At 37.9% G+C, this 23,206-nt stretch overlaps 1 protein-coding gene across 1 annotated transcript in view; it reads left to right on the top strand.

Annotated features, from left to right (window-relative positions):
• LOC104530573 (nesprin-1-like) overlaps nucleotides 1–23,206 on the top strand; it is a gene marked incomplete at its 5' end in the record, with an annotated part of 99,419 nt that overhangs the window by 57,874 nt on the left and 18,339 nt on the right. Inside the window, 12 exons of the mRNA XM_029086791.1 lie at nucleotides 61–201; nucleotides 5,551–5,739; nucleotides 7,210–7,371; nucleotides 8,648–8,842; nucleotides 12,439–12,612; nucleotides 14,511–14,702; nucleotides 15,307–15,348; nucleotides 19,003–19,137; nucleotides 19,751–19,857; nucleotides 21,239–21,389; nucleotides 22,220–22,351; nucleotides 22,514–22,669. Coding sequence (XP_028942624.1) covers nucleotides 61–201; nucleotides 5,551–5,739; nucleotides 7,210–7,371; nucleotides 8,648–8,842; nucleotides 12,439–12,612; nucleotides 14,511–14,702; nucleotides 15,307–15,348; nucleotides 19,003–19,137; nucleotides 19,751–19,857; nucleotides 21,239–21,389; nucleotides 22,220–22,351; nucleotides 22,514–22,669 — 1,776 coding nt within the window. The remainder of the gene's footprint in view (nucleotides 1–60; nucleotides 202–5,550; nucleotides 5,740–7,209; nucleotides 7,372–8,647; nucleotides 8,843–12,438; nucleotides 12,613–14,510; nucleotides 14,703–15,306; nucleotides 15,349–19,002; nucleotides 19,138–19,750; nucleotides 19,858–21,238; nucleotides 21,390–22,219; nucleotides 22,352–22,513; nucleotides 22,670–23,206) is intronic.

Genomic DNA, 23,206 nt, shown 5'->3' with positions numbered 1-23,206 from the left:
AGTCTAAGTTGAGGTAACTGATTTTCTTCCTGTGCTCTGGGGCTGCTTTTCTTGTGGCAGATGACTGCTGGTCGCTGTCACACGCTGCTCTCCCCTGTCACTGAGGAGTCTGGGGAGGAGGGAACCAACAGTGAGATTTCTTCTCCACCTGCCTGTCGCTCTCCCTCACCTGTGGCTAATACAGATGCTTCTGTTAACCAGGTACCACCTTCTTGGCATTCATTCAGCTTTTATCTCAGACATGCTTGGTTCCATTCCATAGGTTGCATCCTCTGGAATAATATTTGCCTATAGCTCCAAGGATCTGAGGCTTAACCTCTGGCATAACTGAACCTTCAGATTCTAGACCAAAATGGATAGAAATATTGACTTCTGAGTTTAAAATGTATAAATTTGCTGTTACAGATATTCACTATTTTAAAAAATAAATTTTAACTGACAATTACAAAATTCTTCCAGTTCACTACTGTTTTTCACTACCTAATTTTTATTTTCAAGGTAATACTCAATGGAAACTTGCATCCTGAGAAAACATGCAATTTTGTACTGTCCATAATAAAACATTGCATTATGTCCTTATACATCTATCTTACGGTTACCATTGGCATCATAACGTTGAATCCACAATTTTATATCTTCCACTCCAAACCATTTTCAAGTATTAACTTTCATGTATTTTTTCATGTATTGCTGATTCCATACTTTCAGCAACAGTCTATTTTAAGTGCTAACGAGGCAGATATGTGAAATTGCTAAAGTTAGATTTTAAATCAAAACTGAGGACTCTGGAACTTCTAATAGGAACAAGTGTACATCGGCATTGATCTAAATGTAAGCAATGAACCAGCTCACTAAGCATCATGCATGTGAAGACACACATAAAATGTTACACTTTAGAAGTTCAGAAATGAGCCTTAGGAGCAGTCACCACCTCATTGCATTCATCATGTTGTGGGTTTTGAGGTTGTTTGGTTTTTAATTTGTGGCTGCTTCCAAAACTGCAGACTTAAAGGGTAGGATGGTGTTTGTTGCATTGCTGAGTAGAAATAGAGAAGTTTGAGTAAGTTGCCCACTAATTCATTACACTCATTTCAAAGATGCTTATGGTGCTATAGAAGTTTCTAAACATAAATTGTTATTTTTCATGAATTGACATAAGAAAGAATACTAAGGTAAGATAGTAAGAATGGTGACAAAAATCTTCATAATATTAAAGTTATAAAGTTACCTTCATAATAAAAAGTTATATAATGAATGTGAAGGATTTTTCTAGTGTTCTGCAATTTCAGATAATCAGAAATTTCCCAGTAAAGTTTACTTACAATAAAAAGGCAGCTATATATTTCAGCACAAAAATCTTATGCCAATTAATCAGTAAAAGAGTTAAAGAAACAGGAGCAGCTTCCTTTCTAATAAACAAATCATTGTCAGTTCACTACATTTCTCTGAAAATTAAAAAAAAAAAACAAACCAAAAACAAAAACAAACTGATTAAGAGCTCCAATAACTCAAATAATAAGGAAAATCCAGTAAAGAGACTGTTGCACCATGAGCTGACACTAAAATGCAAATTTTAGAACCTCTGATTTACAGGGCAAAACTGAACAAAAAGGTTGTCTTTTGTTTAGCAGATGATCTTTGAAAGACATAAAATTGCAAGTACTATAATAATCTAAAAAACCTGAGAGATGTGGTTAATGTTGAAATGAATTGCATGTACTAAACAACAAGCGGAAGAACATTCCAAAATGCAGTGGTTGACTTACAAAATGCTATAGGTTCTCATTCACATGAGATTAAAACTAAAGAAGCTATGAAACTGACAGCGCAGATCTTGAATGCTTAAGGACACTTCCGGAAAGAAGGTTGGTTAAAAAAGAATAATCTAGAGAATAGTGAGTTAGGAGCTTAAATGCAAGTTTAAAAAATTTTGTATTCAGTAAAAGACTCAGCAAAACTAATTTGGGAATGTTTTGTTTTAAAAAGTAGGCAGTGTTAAGAGAAATAATTTCTCACAGGAAGATCACCTGCAAAGTACCAAAAAAACCCATGTGAATAAGAAGTCTAGAAAGTAAAGGATTACATTAATCTAGTCTCTGGAAAAAAATTAAAAGCTCATATGAAGTGAGGTGTTTTGGGGAAGGAAGGCTGGGTGTTAAGACTGTTTTCTAAATTCATCCTCATAATCTATGTACAGTCTTTCATCAGGGTTTCCTAGGTTCTCCTAATGGTGAAATATGGCTAGTCTGAACTGAGACATCTATGCACTATTTTTACATTAATAACAAGTAATGAAAATATAAAACAAATGCCAGGTGGAAATACTGTTTCTGTGGATTGAAATAGATTAAACCAAGACCATAAATAAAAGTGACAGCTCTAGCACTGCTATAAGTTAACAGTTGCCCAGGTTGTTTGTTTTGTACTGAACCTCCTCTAAAAACAACTAGGGGGAGCGGGGAATAACTATAAAAATGTTAACTTTTAAAAGGCTAAAGGATTTCACAGTGTATAATATTTCAGCAATAGATAACAGTCCTTTAATGCAGTTTATTTTGATGTATAGCAAAATCAGGCATTTATCTGTGCTGCATTACTGAATGAGAGTCCTCTGGGTCTAAAACCTTTCACTATTACCTGAAGATCTAGTTGATTAAAACTCATTTTCCAGATGCATAATGCAGAGCAATTGAATTGGAAAAGCTGAAGTGTTGACGCAAAGCCTTGAAAGTCACAGCTGATCCTGTGATTCAAGTCTTCAGCACTGGGTCACTGTTAAATGTCTTTCTATCTCCTTGTTCATAGCCCACTTAATCATTCTTTCTACTTCCCTATGAAAACTCATCAAGAGCCCTTGTTAAATATCTTTTGAGATCTAAACAAATTCTTTGCCCCTACATCCTAACAACAAAGCTTGAGTACTTTTCTTTGGCTAATTTTCATGAAAGAGGGCATGAGATGTTAGGGCCTTTATAGGGGGAACAAAATATGTTATGTGTCAGAACATCTGGATTCACACTATCAGCATTAAAGCCCTACCAAAAAGAAACTGCCATGTGTTTTACTCTAAAAAGTAGTTGGAAAGATGAGGAAAGGGATTGCTTTCCCTTCTTTTAAAAGTGAGGCCTTTATTCTGGAAATGGTGATTAAGAAGTCTCAGAAGCACAGCTTTTCTCTTGACCTTGAAAGAGGACTAGCTGAAGGCTAAGAGTAACTGCAGACAAGGCAAAACAAGAAGTTGTCTGAGCTGGTGCAGTTTTTCACTGTGACTTTGAAAGATCACTTGTGGTCAAAGTAAAAAATTCTGAAGTTGCCGTACTGAATGCTGTGCTAAGCTGTTATCTATTCCATGTTGGTTCCTGAACATCATAAACACTTTAATAATTAAATCTTTACAGTTTCCATATTGCCTTTGAAGAAGTACCTCATCTGACACTTTTGGACAGTTTGATGTGCTGTCCATTCTTGGATCTTCTTTTTCTCTGGGGAGACTGACTTTCATGCATCCTCAGTAAAGATGTGTGATCAAGCTGTCTGTAAAATACACTCTTGGCTGTTGCCTCCTTATAAAAATATTGATGGTGATCTGTGAGTAGCACCTTACTTGTTAAAATGCCCATACTTGAATCAGATAGCCTGATAAGTCTCTTCATTCTTGAGGGAAGGACTGAAGAACCATATCTATGCAACTGCTGGGTCATGGGGTGTTTTCTGGGACAGGTGGGGATTCTGTGCTCCCTAGGTTTGATTAGAAAGAGACCCCAGGAGGTGACTATCCCTGGGGAATGGCTTGGTTTCTGTGCTCTTCCTGAGCTTGTTTGGTGTTTGTGCACATATAGTATTAAATAGCATATTGAAATTACATTGGGATGTAAAGATTCTGCTCCAAATTCGAATGCAATTATACTCTGAGCTCTGGCACCTCAGAAGTAATCTTGTTTAGTACCTAAATTTTATACACCTGTACAGAAACGGAGAATGGTTGAGGTTGGAAAGGACCTCTGGAGGTCATCTGTTCTACTTCCTTCCTCAAGCTGGACCACATTCAGCAGGTTGTCTGGGACTATACAGATGACTTTTTAGTATCTCCAAGGACAGAGACTCCCCAACCTCTCTTGGCAACCTGACCAAGTGCTCAGTCACCCTCACAATAAAAAAGTTTTTCCTGATGTTCAGAGGGAACCTCCTGTGTTTCAGTGTGTGCCCATTGTCTCTGGTCCTGTCACTGGGCACTACTGAGAAGACCCTGGCTCTATCTTCTTTACATCCTCCCTTCAGGTATTTATACACATTTATACTCTTGCATTTGCAGTACAGTGAATGGTCTGTGGTCTATTTGGCACACACAGCTCTGTAAGCTGTCAAGTGAAAGACACCTTGTTTTCTCTTACTCATGTGGCTAAACATGTGGAATTTCCCTCCCCATCATACAGGATCAGGAAAGAAGTAATTTGAGAAATTTACAATCATTGGAAGAGATTTTTCCAAGTACACTTTTCAGTATATTTTGAGCAACATTTTAGGCAGATATCAAGATAACTCTGAGAGCTGCCTGGAAGGAGTTTTGATCCAACCTAATGGCAAATCTCTTACCGATTTCACGGGTAGCAAAACTGTCTTAACATTTTCACCAGAGGTATTTACAAATTCAAAATTATTGAGGAAACTGGACAAAAGTTGCTGTGTTGCCTGTTCTGGAGCATAGTTCTCTAAATGGGGCTACTAAGTGAGAAGAAGGAAGTTGGCAGCATTTTTCACCTTCCAAATAGGTGTGGTGGTAACTATCACACATGGTTTCGGTTTTAAATAATCTTTGCCATCAAGTCTGCTTTCCTGACCTAAATATGGATACTGTGCATGTTTCCTTAATTTGACATTTTCTGTAGATCTTTTTAATTGTCACCTGCAATACTTGAAGAAATCCCCACACACTAAGTATAGACATTCTAGTGAGAAACAGTTCCACCCTGAATTTTCAATGGTAATTTGAACATTTGCCCATTTTCCTTATCACTTTTGGTCCCATTTCCCTGTAGCTTTTATAAGTTAGTTGAGAGTACCTGTGTGTTTACAGGCTTACTATAAGTTCGTGCTTCATATTCTTTCTTACGTCATTGACTAGTCCTTCAGCATATTCCTTTTTTGTTCTTCTGTTGCCTTCTCTGTGTTCACTAAGGTGATATTCTTTGCCAACTACGGTACCATAACCCACTGACTGTTGTGATGGGTTTTCCCATGTGATGATGTTAGAACACTGATAGCAATCCCCTCCCAGTCTTTCCATGTCTGTCTACAGTTGCCTGCTATACCTCCTAGCTAATATGAACATGGAAAAAATGTATCCCCAATCTTCATCATAGTGAAGCTCCAAGCCATACTCAATGTACTATTATTAAATATTTATTTACTGTGTTGCTCAGAGCTTTCCTGGTGGTTTTGGCCTTGTGGGGTTTATTTTAATTTATATATGCAGTGGGGCAGTATGTAGGTTGATATTCTTATGCAGTATCTTGCATTTTGAGAGTACAATAATGTGCTTTGTGCTTGTAGGACATTGCTTATTACCAAGCCTTGTCTGCTGAACAGTTGGCCTTATCTGCTGAACAGTTGCAGACAGAAGCTACTAAAATTCAACCCAGCACTTCAGTTACCCAGGAGTTTTATGAACAAGGCTTAGAATCAGCTGCTAGTGCCAAATTGGATGATTTGCAGCGTTCTTGGGAAACATTGAAAAATGTGGTAAGTCTTCATCTGGAGGGTTCAAAATAATCAGCTAGCTTATGGGGAATAAAATGCAAAGAACTAGCTAGCTAATACTCTTCTCTGCAATTCTGGGTTTTCAAGTGGTAACAAGAATTTTTAGTTGTGATATTATATTCCATTGGCTTTGTGTTTTCCTTGAAAGTCTGTGCAGGATGGACCTCCATTAAGAAAAAATAAAAGTCATTTAAGCTTATAGTTCCCTTCAGAAATATTGGCTATTGTCAGACTATATTCTATAACCTAACAGGGAAAGTCACTCAAGCTGGATGACTTGGCAAAAAGGCCCAGGAATCCAGTTTCTCCAAATACTGAGTCAATTTAACACTTTTCTACATAGTAGTGCAGCATAATCATTCAGAGATGTATGAAAATGGTCAAAGTTTTTATCACATGCTATAAATTTTAATTCTTCATGGAGGCACGGTAGCTATTATCATAGAATCATAGAATGTTGTGAGTTGGAAGGGACCCACAAGGATCATCGAGTCCAACTCTTGCCCTAGCATAAGACAATCCCAAGATTCAGATCATGTGTCTGAGGGCCTTGTCCAAATGCTTCTTGAATATTGTCAGGCTTGATGCCATGACTACCTCCCTAGGGAGCCTGTTCCAGTGCAACACCACCCTCTGGGTGAAGAAGCTTTTCCTACTGTCCAACCTAAACTTGCCCTGGTACAACTTCCTGCTATTTCCCCTGGTCCTATCATTGGTCACCAGAGAAGAGACCAGGACCCATCCCTCCCCTTCCCCTTGTGAGGAAGTTATAGTCTGTGATGAGATCTTCTCTCAGTCTCCTCTTCTCCAGGCTGAACAAACCAAGCAACTTCAGCCTCAACTCGTACGGCTTCCCCTCTAAGGCCTTCACCAACTTAGTGGCCCTGCTTTGGACACTCTCCTGTAGCTTTATATCCTTTTTATACTTGTGGTGCCCAAAACTGCCCCCAGTACTCGAGGTGAGGCCACACCAGTGCAGAGCAGAGCGGGACGATCACCTCCCTCGACCGGCTCTCAATGCCGTGCTTGATGCACCCCAGGACATGGTTGGCCCTCTTGGCATCCAGAGCACACTGTTGGCTCATGTTCAACTTGCCATTGACCAGAGCCCCCAGGTCCCTCTCTGCAGGGCTGCTCTGCAGCCTCTCATTCCCCAGGGAGTATTAGAACTATTATGGGGTATTACAGGGTATTACAAACTCTGTATCTAGCAAATTATGCACATCCACATGTTTGAGTGCATAAAATTTAAATAAGACATGAGAATGTGCCTAGGTTTTCCCTGTTTATTAAAATCCATTTTCTTCAGTCATAGAACCTAGGATTTTACTAATGATGTTTAAACAGATAAATATTTTTAATATGGATGTTTTGTTGTAAAATTTAGACTTTTAAAAACTTGTTGTAAGTTTTTGGTTTTAGTTAGAATTTACACCTTCAATTCCTCTTCAGATCAGTGAAAAGCAGCGCACTCTCTATGAAGCTCTTGAACGTCAACAGAAATATCAGGACACACTCCAGTCTATATCCACAAAAATGGAGACCATTGAGATCAAACTAAATGAGAGTCTGGAACCAGCCAAAAGCCCAGAGAGCCAGATGGCTGAACATCAGGTAAAAACTTATACGTGAGAAATAGAGGGAGACCATGCATTATCTGTATATCTTTAGTTCCCTTTTTTTATATAGTGAAATTCTTCATAGCTGGATGCCTCAAAAACATGCATTAGTTGTATGAACCTTCTCTGTTAACTGTATGTCTTGCCTTTCTGGACTTTCTGCTGTTCTAAAGATGGTATAATAGGCATTCTTTTAATAAGGAGCCTTTTTAAAAAAATATAAAATAGACCATAAGAGTTTGTCTAATAGAAATTTTCAGCAAAATCTTTTGTAAAAGATTGTGTTCAGTGACACCTACACTGTTCTTCACCATCAGTGCTACTAGCATATATTGAACTATTTATAATGTTCCCAGATTTACTAGTATTATAACCAATACTGATGCATTGTAAATTGATTTCAATACAATCTTTGCCTTGTTAAACAAAACAAACAAACCAAAGCACACAAAAAATCCCTCTTGAGGGAAGTCTTGAGAAATGATGCTCTGAATAATGAGAGAATACTTTATCAAGTCTGACATATGTCCAAGTTGCAACCATCTAAGCCTTCTATCTGACAGCTTGAAACTATCTGGTGGGGCCAGTTCTCATTTCGGTAGGAACTCCATGGCCTGAAAAGGGTAACATTTGGCTTTTGTAACACTGTGTGATGTCCTGTGCATCCAATGTATGTATACTATCAGACGTGAAAGTAAAGTATCTGGTCTAAGGTATTGGTAATGCAGCATCCTTTTGTAGGTATCTTGGAAACTGATTTATATGATAAGAATGAAAGTAGGAACAACTTCTACATCATGAAGTTAATCTCTGGATGTTTATATATATTGCTGGATGTTCTTTGTCCCGTTAGTGAGTTTCAGGCTGAAAACTCATGCTCCTATTTCTCTCTCAGAAGCACACACTCACTTACTTGTTCATTATCTTCACTGTATCTACTAGAATACCCTCCAGAAAATTTGTTGGAAAATAAATCTGTACGTATGTTTCCAAAATAATTTCTTCTCATTATATGTTTGAAATTCAAGATAAGTAACTGAATCCATATTTCAGTTATCAGATGCATGATCCTAGCTTAAGCATCTAAGAGCAGGACTCAGTCCTTCTGAATTCTGACTCTACCACACCAGTGATATATTGCACTAGTATGTGTTCCTCATGCCCCTTTGGGACAGTCATCTTGAATTTTATATTAAGCCCGTGCTTCCTGAGATACTTTCTTCTCACTGATAAATGAAGCAAATACTTTCTCTGCTCTCATTTCTAAATAGGCTTTGATGGATGAGATTTTAATGTTACAAGAAGAAATCACTGAGCTTCAAACGTCATTAGCCCAGGAGCTGGTTTCAGAACCACTGGATGCAGAAGCTGCTGATCAGCTGGCGTTGCAGTCCACTCTAACGGTTTTGGCAGAACGAATGGCCACAATTCGAATGAAGGCATCAGGAAAACGACAACTATTAGAGGTACAAGAAAAGACTTCGAGGAGTGGGTCTTTTGGATCACATTCCAGATTTTGAGAGCCCATTTTGTCAGACCTGCCCCAAAGTCCTTGGTCACCATTGAGTGCTGATAATTTAAAAAGTCATTTTCAGTTCTTCTCTCATGATTCCTTTCACTAATAAATTATTGTTCTTTTTTAGCAAGCTCCTCATCTCAATGTTAGGTAATAAGTAACCAGAAGGAACTTGGAAACACACTGTAGGAGTAATATTTTACATATGTAGTTTTGGGGGATTTTTTAATACCCATATTGACATTTTCTGAATAGGCTCCCTGAGTATTCCTTGTCCTCCACAGGAGAAGTAATGAAGTGCAGGTATTAAAAGTCATGTTATCTACAGTAAACTTTTGAGGAATAACCTGTCCAAATTGGGAGACAAGAGAAGAGGGACAGCTTAAAACAAGAAATAACACCTCTTCCGAACTGTTGCAATGTTGTCTACGCTTATCTTCCCAGTGATTTGCATGCAAACTTTTATCGTGGAAGATGCACCCCTCTATTTCTTTGCCTACCAACTTCACCAAAATCCCTTTAATACTAAGGTGATTTTTAAAAGGTCGTTTACATATAGGATTGTTGCTGTGTGTATTATAAAGGTGAGAAAATACAGTCATGCTAAAGCCGGATACATTTTGGCTACTTCGAACACTGCAGGGCAGCTTTACTGCTGTACTGCAAAGAACTGCAGCAGTGAATTCATAAACACATCTACTGCTGCCTTCATAATTTCCAGTGTCAACTGATTCTGAGAGATTGAGTGAGCATTGGCTCTGTGGATCTACCTGGGCTACAGGGGAGTTCCAGGGTGCATCAGTTGCATTAGTTCTATGCTGTCACCTGAGACAGTGAACAGGTCCTTAGAAAATATCTTTGTTATTCTTAAAAAATTGCACTAAGATTTACTTCTCAGAAGAAAAATGGCTTTTACATAAAAACAAGGAGCTGGAAGTAGAATATGTATCTTACTGTTTATAGTTTGCACTCCATACAGGATCTTACAAACTTCTTCATAGTACTTAGGAGGAGATGCTAACTTATAATTGCAAGATAAAGCATGAGTCCAATATACTACTCTTAACTGGTTAGGATTCTGATACAATAGCAAAAGTATCCTCCAAGAATCCTGATTAAGAAATATGAATATACTACTCTTAACTGGTTAGGATTCTGACAGTTACTTTGATACAATAGCAAAAGTATCCTCCAATAATCCTGATTAAGAAATATATATATATAGGATGTAGACAATATTCAGTAATTTAACCTGTGCATTTTATAGCTCTGATTTCACAGATAAAATCTGCCAGAACACTAAAGGGTTGTAAATGTAGAAAGACAGATAGAACATGTAATGAAAACAGTTTGCTGTTGAGGCTGTGGATTGGTAATATTATTCTTTCTGTGGACCTAATTTAGATAACCAGATCTTTAGAACTGTTTAGCTCTGGATTATTTTAGATACTTAATAACTGTCATTATTCTTTAAATAATTCTAACATTCAATTATTCATTTTCCCATTAAAATCAAGCTTTCAGAAAAGCTGTGCAAACACTTCCCCATGTGAGGGATTTGCCATGCACATGCGAGTCTAAATTTCCTCACAAAAGGGTGGTAAGTTGACCCTGGCCAGCAGCCAAAAACCCACCCTCACTCCCCTCTCCCATGGGATGGGGGAATAAATAGAAAGCAGGCAAAAAGACTCATGGATTGAGATCATGACAGCTTAATAGGGTAAGGAAAAGTTGTGCATGCTAGCAAAGGAAAATAAGGAACCTATTCACTAATTCCCCATCAGCAGGTAGATGTTTAGCCACTTTTCTGGAAAGTAGGGAGCACGTGCAACAGTTGCTTGGGAAGGCAAATGCCATAACAACAAAAGTACCTTCACCTTTTCCCTGAGCTTTCATTACTGAGCATGATCTCATATGGTATGGAATATCCCTTTGGTCAGTTCAGGTCAGCTGTCCTGGCTATGTCCTCTCCCAACATTTTGCCCACCCTCAGCCTACTGGCCTTTGTGAGGGGCAGTTGGAAAGAAAGTCTTAATGCTGTGGAATCACTGTTCACCAATAGCCAAAACATTGCTGAGTTATCAACACAGTTTTAACCAGAGTTGCGAAGCATAGCACCGTACAGGCTGCGATGAAGTTAACTCCATCCCAGCCAGATCCAGTACAAACTTCTCCCCTTGTTCCATACTATTTACAGCATGCTTAGGTTCCACATATTCTGATACATCTAAGTATCTTCTGACCTTTGCATTCTATCTGTTTCTTATTCTTGAAATTCCCTCTACTCTCTCCAGATCTCTGTATCTCTCTTGTGGATACTGCACAGTTCTCCAGGTGTGGAATCACCAGTGTCAAATAGAGGGGAAGGATCACTTCCGTCAACCTGCTGGCAACACTCCTCCTAATGCAGCTCAGCATACCGTTAGCCTTCTTTGCCACAAGGGCCCATTTCTGGCTTGTGTTCAACTTGGTGTCCTCCAGGTCCCCCAGGTCTTTTTCTGCCAAGCTGCTTTCCAGCTGGTTGGCCTCCAGCATATGCTGGTGCCTGACACTGTTTTTCCCCAGGTGCAGGACTTTGCAATTCCCTTTGTTCAACTTCATAAGGTTCCTGTCAAGCCCATTTCTTCAGCCTGTCAGCATCCGTCTGGATGGCAGCACAACCCTCTGCTGTATCAGCCGGTCTTCCCATTTTGTGTCATCAGTAAACTTGCTGAGGCTCGTTACTGGCCTCTCATTAGATTTTGTGCCTCTAACCACCACCCTCTGGGCCCAGATTTTCAACCAGTTTTCAAATTCATATGGAATTATTAAAGGTGAGAAAGTCTTGCTGATCACTCCCTGTCTGTCCAATGGATGAACCAGCTGACAGATGGACCCAGGGAGGCTGTGTTGCTGCAATGCTGCATTAAGCTCTAATGGCTGAAGCAGCCATTAGAGCTTAATGTTCTCCCACACCCTACGGCATAGAGATCTTCCAAGAGGCCAGACAAGGTAGACAGCTCTTCAGTCTTCTCTTTACCCATGGTGGCTACAGTAAAGGCCCACCAGTACCCTGTTGGTTCCTTGAAATACCGCTCTCATGCCTCTCTTGAGAGAAAATAAGGCTATCTAGCAGCCTGCTGCTACCAAAAAAGGCAAAGCTGCTCTCCTTTCCCTGCAGCCCACTCCCAGCTCTGTGTCCCCGTGCATCATTCTCTCTAAGCAAACAGTGCTGTGTTAGTTGAGCAAACTGAATCGATGTGGGGGAAACCCAAAGTAGAGCAGAAAGAGGAGGCAGAAAGACCTCACCTTTAGAGGCTGTAATAAGAGAGTTCTAGTGAAGGAAGTAGAAATGCAGTGACTGAACTGAAACAGTTGGTTTGATAAGCATGCTCACCAATTGAAAGCAATAATATTTTGTAAAAGCTTACAAATTATGAAAGAAAGGGATTGTTATGGCTTAAAAATAATATATAGAAGTTGTGAGAGACAGGGAGGGAAATTTTTTTTAAAGTGACTGTTGTGGTGTGTTTCTTTTAAAGAGTAAAATACAATTTGTACCTCTAGGAAAAACTGAATGAGCAGCTGGAAGAACAGCGACAAGAGCAGGCTCTTCAAAGGTACCGTTGTGAAGCTGATGAGCTTGACCACTGGCTACTCAATACACGAGCAACACTGGACACCTCTTTGGTTACTGCTGAGGAACCTATGGACATGGAAGAACAGCTGGCAGACTGTCAGGTAAAATTATCAGTCATATAAGGTTTAGATGAACGGGATGGACATAGCTTTGTCTGAATGAAGAGGCAAATATGAAGCATTGATGTTAAGACCATTATTGAGTGGGATGAGCGAGTATATTAGTGGGGAAGTTTCTGAGCTCCTTAGCACCTCCTGTATGCTCAGTCAGCTTCATCAATGATTTGTGAAATAAAATGTAGCTTGTTCTTAATTTCTTATTAAAGATTTCAAACCAGGCTTTAGAAAGTTCACATAAATATAGCAGTAAGAAAACAAGATACCCTGACTGCAAGAATGTTTGAAGCTTTACAACTTTCAGACGGCATTTCGTTTTGTTTCAAATGCCTTGTATTCACTTCATTTGCTGGTTTTGCTCCACTCAAGCAGAATTGTTGAACAGCTCACTCGATAGGCATGGAAACACCTGCAGAGTACTTTCTTACACTTCCTTTTCCAGCTGAAGAACAAACTCCCACTATCAGTGGTGACTGGGACAGTGTAGTGTTTTCTTCCGGGGTAATCCCTATCCACATTCAAAAGTATAGTATAATCATCAGTAGTTACTATTTTTATGAATTTAATATTAATCAACCCAGAAAACCAAAACAACCAAGGAAAAACATTTCCCTGCAATAGGAGTAATTGTATATACTTTTATTAACAAGACCTGGATCAGTCATAACATCCAAGTTCTCAAATTAGTGGGAGTTTTCAATTTTTAAATGGCCACTTAGAATTCTGTGATCATTATAATTAAAATTACAAGACAGACAAGAGACAGCTGAACAAAAGATTCCTTTTCATATTAAAAATGGGGTTCTCTACTATTTTGGGGTAAATGGGAGTTAAGTTTCCTATAAATCTAGTTAAATTCCACTGACACTGCTTTGTTATTGGAATTTTCAGTCTGCTCAGTCTCAAGTGTTCTTTCATCACCTGTCCTTGGGAGCTGTTTGTTCTATATAGATAAACCCTGTGAACTTAAACAAAGCAGTATTTTTTTTTTTTCATATAATCTGTAGGAAACTCAAAATTAAAAAGAACAGCTCACTTTGTGGAAAAGTTAATACTATTGGTTTTTTGCTCATTCTTAAAATCTTAGTACAGTAAGTTTTATGTAAAGTCCTATATTTTTTCCAGATTTTAGAGACTCTGCACATCTTATCCTGCACACATTCCTTCAGTAGCAATATTTGTAAGTTGATACTTGATGATTGCTATGGAAACAAAAACATTTGATGTCAGGCTAGGTTTTTGAGCAAGAATTGTATGAGATTTGAGTTTGGAAGATGAAAATATGCACTATATCTGTAATACATGAATGGTTAACGGAATGTCAGGAAGGTAGCTTTTGAGAATAAACATGCCAGAGATTTGTCACTTTAAGTCTCTCTTTAGACTAAAGAGGATTATACAGAAATCCTTAAGTCCATCATGCACCAATCAGAAAGAGCAAATAGTGAGAAGAGAAGCTTACAAACAGAGCCAGAGCAACACATAGGAGGAGGTGGGAAGCACTTTGCTAAATGTACCTGAAAGAAGAGGAAAGAAGTAATGTGAGCTGCATACTCTGATTCTTGTTGTCACGGATGTCCGTCTAGCATCTTTGCCATCCTTACCTTTAATGTGCAAATAAAAAGTGTCTTCTACAATGAATCCTTTGTTTCAAATAACCTTATAATTTACTATTTTGAAAAAGGTTGCAAACAGAAATGGCAAATGCAAACTTTTGCAAGTATATTCCTAAAGACTCTGAAAGGAAATGGAAGGCAAAGCAATGATAATCTGACTTGCCTTTAACTTGGCGACGGGTGAGGTAGGCCACAGGTCATCTTGCCAGAAAGTGTGACAGATGCTGGAAAATGTATGAATTTGGTTCTTTGTTTTTGCTGCTGCAGAACATGCTGGTTGAAATAGAGCAGAAGGTGGTAGCCTTGTCAGAGTTGTCTGTGCACAACGAGAACTTGCTTATGGAGGGGAAGGCTCACACCAAGGACGAGGCAGAGCAGCTGGCTGTGAAGCTCAGGACACTGAAAGGCAGCCTTCTGGAGCTGCAGAGAATGCTCCATGACAAACAGATCAACATTCGGGTAAGTGGCTCTTTCCAAATGGCTTCACAGTGGGCAGGAGGTTGGAGGATTTCGTAGCAGTTTTATGCAACTGGAAAAAGGAGTGAAAATATTTAACTGATTTATTTTGAGCTATTCATCTTTAGTTAATAGATGGAATTACATTCCAAAAAAAAAAAAAAAGGACAGCCTAGCAAGTTTTAGCTTATCATTTTCAAGTTAACAGCACCATTTAATGGTGAAACTATCCTAACCTCACTGTCTTCACTGAAAGGACAATAATAGATAGGTCATTAGCTTGGTCTGGATATGGTCGGAATATATTCTTGTTCCCAGTGCCTCTAGATTGCACGTGCTCTGGGACAGGATCCCCCCACCAACAAAAGAAGAATCCTAAATATATGCTTTCCTCCATACAGCATGCACAATGCAATGAACAGATAACATCAAGATAATGAAACATTCTGAATATGGCTAATACTTAGTGGCATCATTTTGCCAAACAAAATATTACATAAAAGATACATTTATTCTCAGTCTTGTTCTAGATTGCTATTCAGCAACATTGGTCTGCTTACTATCACTAGTTTATTTTATTTAACAGTTGTTTTTGGTCATTCTTTAGATTAAACTAGTGTGTGGAGAACTGTATAAGAAACCCAACCATGTAATGTGACTGACAGGTTCTGAATTTGCTTGCCCTGCTTTGACTCCCTCCCTCACCTTTTCTTTTACTTCTCTTCTGGGCTTTGCTGTGCAAATTAAATGTGATAAGCTTCAAAGATTTCTAGCTTGTAATGCAGATTAAAGTCTACTGAGAGGTTAGCTTGAAAAGTCACTTGACGTGATAAGAACTATTTTTAGTCCAAAGCAAGTAGATAAATATAAAACTTAACACAGCTTCACAAAAAAGCCCCAACAAACACAAACACACAAAAAAAGGAAGGAAAAAGCCCAGGTATCTATTTCCATTGCCTCTAAGATAAAGTAACTTTAATATTATTCTTGCATATTAAACCTCATGATTAGGCAAATGAAAAATGTTATCAACAGCATATAGGCATAAATACTATATTCTGGTACATTACGTGTGAAGTGAAAAGGCATTACAGACATTTTTGTTTCATTTTAAAATACGCATGCTGCATTTAAAAATGTGCTGCATTTTGAAATACAATAGTATGATATAGTTTACTTAAACTTTTAAACCAGATTTTTTGTTGCTTTTCTAATATAAAAAATAATAATAAAATAATTTCCAGATGTGGAGTATGAATCATTTAAGATGCTACATGCATGCAAGATTTAAGTTTCTTTCTAAATTTCAAACTTTTTTTGAACTTCACTTACGGATCATGGAAGAAAATATGTACAGACTGTATAACATCCTCAAATTTTCATTGAGCAATATTTTTCAGATGAAAAATTCTGTAATGTCTTTTTCAAATCAGGCATAAAGTATTTCATTTGGACTGAGGCTCAGGGTATTAGCTGCCCAAAAATGCACTGTCTTCTGCCATTATTAACCCTGAGAAACATTGCATGCTAACAGCACTGTTGTTCATGCATGTAAGAAACTCAGACTTATATGTGTCTCTAGATGTACTGATAACCGTGTAATTGCCCAGAGGCATAGAGCAGCCTGCACCTCGGAAAGGAAGGATCTTCTCAAGTTGCAAGAGCGTTGTAAAGAATGAGCTATATTTTTCTTCAAGCAGTATTTCAGCATATCTGTTATTCCTGACACAAGGCTTTTTAGGAGCCAGTGTAAGACTGTGACTTCCTTGCAGCAATTTCAGTTTTCCTTCTAATTTTAATTAATTAATGTCACTAATGATATGGAAAAAGTTATTTGGAGACCAACTCCTTTATTTATTAAATAAAGCAGTGAACCTAGTCAGAAACATGCTGGATCAGGAGAGTTCCAGACTACACTGATTCCAAATGTAGCATTTTTCAAATTCTTTGAAAGATATACAGAATATTGCCTTATCACTGTTATTTAGTAACTTCTGTGACTTAGGAGCAATAAAAATAAATAGAAACCTTATAAAACAAAGAAGTAGAATTAATTCTACAGGTAAAAAAAAAAAAAAAAAGCCAAACAGATAGTGTTTCTTTTTATTACAAAGTGAGTGTGCGGGAGGGGCAACTTCAGTTTCACAAGCCACACATGCCTGATATAAGTTTTTACAATTCTGAACTCCTTTGAGAGGTCAATTTTATCACCATTTTCTTCACGGGCTTTCCAATTATTTCTGTGCTGGAGTGGATCATTCTCAGGAATGACAGTTTCAAGTAAGTATTTCCGTGGCTATTTAAAGGAAATGCAATACAGTTTCTTCAGAAAGAATTCAAATGAAAATGCAAGTGTCTTTCAGACTTATATTTTATGATTTGATAATAAAAAATTCTGGTTCATAAATAATTTTGGTCTAAAAAGTAAGCACAATAACATATTTGCAAAACCTCATTGCATACACAACTGCTACAATCCCTTTTACACTCTGCCTTTGCAGGAACTATGAGACTACTATTTATTTGTCTTAGTATAACACCAAAATTGTAGCTTCTCAACCCTCTTCCCAGAGTAGAGGACACTCAAAATCTGACTGAAATCAGCCTGCCCAAATGCAATGAAGAACTGGATACTATTCTCTAAAGGAATTTACAAGTTGAACAGCTACTGTCCCTAGAGCATATCAAATGAAGCAGATTTTTTTATATATAATTTACGGAAAGATTGTCTTTCTTCTCATTTTTAACAGAAAAAATAAAATTCTTGACCCATAATATTTTCTTTGCTTAATCTGATATCCTTTGATGACATTCATACTCCAGCCACGTAAGCTTTTCTAGAAACTTGTTCCTACAAAGTAAAGTATCACAGTTTACCTGCAAACTGAATCCTTAGTGAAACAAAGCTATTTTGTAGAGCAATGGCTAATGGTTCTTTCCAGCTCTAGATACCTGCTTGCTTGTTTTGCTCTTGCCGTTTATATCCCCTAACACTAATCAGTCCTTTCAACTCCAGTATCCTCATCATCCCCCCTATTCAAATCCTACATCTAACTTTGTTATTTAGCAAAACTGCTGTTCCAGTGCATGTTGCCAGGGACACTGGTGGCAAAGGCCCGTCCTAATTGTTACTATAAGGAGCATCAGCTGAGGCAAGAGAGGTTTCCTCAGCCACCTTTAGCTCTTCTGGTTCCTGCCTGATTTGAGACAAAGGCTCTCTGAAAGGTGGAATATGTTTTTGTTTTGGAGAGCCTACTGTAGAGTCTGAAACATTTGGTGCTCTTACTCTATTTAGAATAAGAACTAAATCATGGGCAAAATATGAATCCTACAAAAATTATATATATATTAAAAAATGGGGGAGGAATTAAGATCCAGCTTTAGTTCTTGAAACTTAAAAAAAAAAAAAGTGCAAAATCTACAGTCATTTTGTGCATGCAAGTAATATTAAATAAATCCATAGAGGTCTTAAGTAGCCAGACCTACAAGAAGTCTGTCTTTAACATTAACCCTGGTGTGTTAAAATCCCTGTGTTTTGAATATGCTGGCTGCTAAAATAATTTAAATTTACAACCAACATGGATTTCAGAAGCCAAGAAACAGATAAAGCAGTTTTTGGAACTATTAAGGCATTTGCTCTTTTTTACTTTGCTTTACACAGAAGGCCTGTTGAATCATTCATGTTGTAAAGTGATTCAGAAATATGAAGTGAAGGGACTGTTGCTTTTGCTGTCTATTATAACATACTGTGGTTCTGTCTCTCTTGCTGTCTTTACTATTCATATCACATAATCTGCTGTTAACTGACTGTGTTTCTGCCAACATGGACAGAGTTATGTACTTATTGATAAATACATTTTAATCAGAATAACAGTTAACATTCTCTCATTTTTAGTTAGACAAAAAATTTGCTTTAATTAGACTAAAAATCTGTCAGAAACAATCCACTGATTCCCTGTGTTGCCAGTTAGAGCTGCACCACCCATTACAGACAAATGCTATTTTTTAAGAGAAGCGGAACAGTCTTCAGAAATGCATCAGTCCATGGTTTCTGATCTCTGGTGTCTGATTCTGTTAATTGCATTGCTGCATGTTTATTTTTACATTTTTGTGAATGTTTTCTTGCTAGTAACCAATGACCAGGAGAAGTCAGAAATCTAAAGTAATTGCTCACTTCAGAATTTATTTAAGCCAGCAGCTTGAGAGGTGAAAGGTGGCACTACATGTGATTTTGAGTTGATGAGCTGCCAGCTCTCTAGCAATATAAGGGAGTTTGTAAATTCTTTATTTCTTTCTCTTAAAGCAGGGATCATTACAAGAAAAGGAGGAGAGTGATCTGGACTTTGTTTCCTCACAAAGCCCCAGTGTCCAAGAATGGCTGGCACAAGCAAGAACCACTCGCTCACAGCAGCAGCAGAGCACCCTGCAGCAACAGAAAGTTGGTGTTTTGCATTTCTTTTACTCTCATCTTTAGATTGTGCTTAACACTGTAGCTGAGCCATTCTTGTTCTTATTTCCACTGAAATCTTCATTTTTACTCTGCGTCTTACTCAGTGTTCTTGTAATGATGCATCTGGGCTCACTGTTTTATATCTGTAACAGTCAGGCAGGCTAGACTTTCCGGGTGATGAAGGCCAACTCACTTAATCACTCTATACTTCCATTTTCCATCAGTAAAGTTAAATTGGATCAGCCCTTGAAGTTACTGTAAGGAGATGACGGTATTTGTTCAAAATAGTAGTCAACATTGTCTTTATAGAAGCAAAGGTACAAAAAAACCAAGGGATTTTGTGTTGCATGATACACAGGCATCCTGACTAGATTAGGTTCCAGAAACTGCATTGCATTAGTCAGTTAGTTGAACAATCCAGTTTATGTACTCAATATTTCTGTGTCCCTGGGTGGAGATTTTGCACTACTTTTGGTGCTCCAGCAAGTCATATCAGAAATAGCTCAGCTATCTTTGTGTGACAGATAGGCAATACAGGCATATCCTTCCAATGAAAAAACAATCTGAGGTTTGTTTTGGTTTTTGTAACTTGCTCTGCTAGGAGCTGGAACAGGAGCTAGAAGAGCAGAAGAATCTGCTTCGGTCAGTTGCATGCCGTGGGGAAGAAATCCTAACACAGCAAAGTGCTCCAGAAGGCCTATGTATAAGGTGAGCTTTCATGTGTTCTTCTGCAAAGTAAATTTCTATGACTCTGTGCTTTGTTATCCTTATGTTTAAATCCCTCTTCTGCCTGTAATCCACTAATTTTTGTTTTAAAATTTTTATACAGTGCCTAGGACACTGGAGTCCTGGTTTATAATTCAGGAGTCTGATATTATAGTTACACAAACTGTTTTGTGCTAATAGATCACCATTAGCATTTAGAAATTCCTTTTATTCTTATTATCAAATATCACACTAAATTTACAAACTAGTAGGATTCATTAGAAAAGCAGTAGGTCAGTTACTATAGCTTTATTGTCCAGCATTGGTGTGTGAATCTCTTAAACATTGTAGTCTGCCATTGTAACCAGATCTTCCCAGATGAAATACTCATTGCTTAATTTTATATTTCCTGCAGTTAGTGAATATTTTTCTTTTTGAAGCCTTGTGTGTTTTGAATTTCATCTCTTCTATATTTTCTTGCACACTTGCCCACTTTGGGGAAGTGGATGTCTATAAAAGCCTCAGCTCTGGATGGGAGAGACTTCTGCCCTAGTAAAGGCAGAAGAAAATAACTGCCTGTTGCTGATGCAGACCTTAAGAGAGCAGAAAGGGCCAGGCCATGGGACAAGGAAACCAGATTGGACATTATCACCTTGAGAATCATGAGCAGTAAATCCTTTGGTTAAAATACTTCACTGATGTATCTCAGTAATAGTGAGCACCTTTGTGGCCCCTTGAGCATGCCAAAGTCTAGAACATGAAGGTAGTTCATGAAGCAGCAGAAGCAAGACTTATGCATAAGGAATATAAACTGTACTCAGTATGTTCTTTCCCTCAATTCAATATGGTTTTTTTATTATAATGCCATAAAGTGCATAACTATTCTTCTTTTTGAGGCTTCATTCTGTCATGTTATACTATAGAAAAAAAAAAACCCACAAAAAATCAAACCAAAGATGCTGAACTTAATTCACTGTTTACCAAAGCTAAACTCATATGCTTGTCCTGCATTAAAATAGCAGGGTATGTCTAGCATTTTGAGAGGGGAGGTGAGGAAGGAATCAGATAAAATATTTTTTTTTTTTAATTTTATGCTTTGAAGTAAAACTTGTTTAAAGGCTATATTTCAATATATATTCAGTCTGTTTAGGGGGGGTTCTTTCTTAGTATGGCTACTTGCAAGTCTAAACAGTTTATTAGAAGGTACATTTTATCCCATCAGTCAAGAACTTCTTGCAGTTACAAACCAGCCTTTGGCTTACTATCTGAAAAAAGTCAAGTAAAGTAGCAATTTAAGTGTAGAATCTCCTAATTGAAAGAGGAAATAAACACCTTATTTTGTAACTTCTGTATTTGTTAAACCTTTATGCATCTTGTCATTCAGTGAGAAGCCTGATACACTCTCTGAGGAATTAGGCTTGGAAGGTGAGACGCCATCATCTGAAGAACAGATGAAGATGAAATGGGAAAGCCTGAACCAGGAATTCAGTGCCAAGCAGAGGCTGCTCCAGAAAGCTTTGGAACAAGAACAGCTGGTAGCTATTTTTAACAGCTGGTAGTTATTTTTTTTCTCTTTGCATTTTCTCTATGAAAGCAGTTGTCACATCACGAGGTACAGTATATGCATAGCAGATGCATTAAGGTGATATAGTTAACGCAAAGAATATGGAACAACTCTTAAATATTGGCACTAGCACTGCTTTTGCTCAAAGTGATTTGAATGCACTACCATACAGTTAAATAAATTAGAAAGGAAGAAAGGGCTCAGACAAAATTTTTATTTTTATCTAACCCAGGATAATTCTAAAACAAATCATCCCTCTGAAATTGACCAGTACTCTGGTGACTGCTTAGAGGAAAAACTAGTATTTTCAGTTTTGACTTATTGGTTACATTTAATTCTTGGTCTAAGTGAGTATGTGACAAAGAAGCAAGTAATTCCAGTGACAGAATTGTTACTGAAAGAAGCAGGAATTAGTCAACTAAATGGAGAACAGTCCAAGGTCTCTATTAACATACATCCTCCATTTTATTTTTAATAGACCCAGGCCCACTATTCTTTATATAATACTACATTAAAATCAGCTTCCAAAGTTCTAAATATGTTGTATTCATTTAACAGTAATTAATTAATTTTTTTGTTAAAAACAAGTCACTGCTAATTCTAGACAGAAGTATTTATTCTGCACCTCTAGTGAACCTCCTGTTGAGCAATCTTTTGTTCAAGATACTACTGACAGAACAGTCATGGGAGGGCCATGAGCATTATCTGGTGATCTCCTCAGTCAGCAGTAGAATCTGTATAGCTGAATTTTGTGCCCTGTATGTGTAATAGAAGCACTCTAATTAGTACTTCTCTCAGCAGCTTTATAGCAGACCAAACAGACTGCTATCTGGAATGCCTTTATATAAGGAGGAAGGACAGGATGAGGATAAAACTTCAGTATCACCAGTATTGGTTGAATTGAATCAGACCTTTGAAGATGTTTCATCTGAGGTAACATTTCAGTTGCCTTTATATCTACCTTCCAGCACAACCATATTTACAATGAAAATTCCTCTAGATCCTATCTGGAAATCCAGCCCTTTCCCAAATATTAGATGCTAGAAAGAGTATTTTGTACTTCTGCTCTTGACTGCTCTGGTTTCTTTTGCCCAGGCTGGACTGGTGGAGGATAGCCTGCCTCTTGAACAGAAGCTGTATGATGGTGTCACTGCCACCTCCTTGTGGTTAGATGGTGTGGAAGAACAGGTCTTTGTTGCTACAGCTCTGTTGCCAGAGGAAGAAACAGAAACATACCTTTGCAAGCAAGAGGTAAGGAATCCATGAATAAAACTTCATTTGAATTTCCAATAAGGGTGTATTTTATGTAGTACTTATTAAGAAAATATTAGAATCCTAGATAAGTGACATTTCATTGTCATAATCTCTTATGTAATTGCAGTATTCTGCTACTGTTTAGAACAACTTTATTCACTGTGTAGAGAACTGTGGTGTGTTGACCCTGGCTGGACACCAGATGCCCACCAATGCCACTCTACCACTCTTCCTCCTCATCTGGAAAGAGCAGAGAAAATATAACAAAAGGTTTATGGATTGAGATAAGGACAGTGAGAGATCATTCAGCAATTACTCTCATGGGCAAAACAGACTCAGCTTGGGGAAATTAGTTTAATTTATTACCAATCAAATCAGAGAAGGACAATGAGAAATAAACCCAAAATTTAAAACGCCTTTCCCCCACCCCTCTCTCCTTCCTGGGCTTAACTTTACTCCTGATTTTCTCTACCTCCTCCTTACAAGCAGTGCAGGGGGATGGGAAATGAGGGTTGCAGTCAGATCATCACACAC

Source organism: Antrostomus carolinensis, unplaced genomic scaffold (genome assembly GCF_000700745.2).
Source record: "Antrostomus carolinensis isolate BGI_N321 unplaced genomic scaffold, ASM70074v2 scaffold889, whole genome shotgun sequence".
NCBI lineage: Eukaryota > Metazoa > Chordata > Aves > Caprimulgiformes > Caprimulgidae > Antrostomus > Antrostomus carolinensis.
This window is presented reverse-complemented; position numbering and strand designations above follow the sequence as displayed.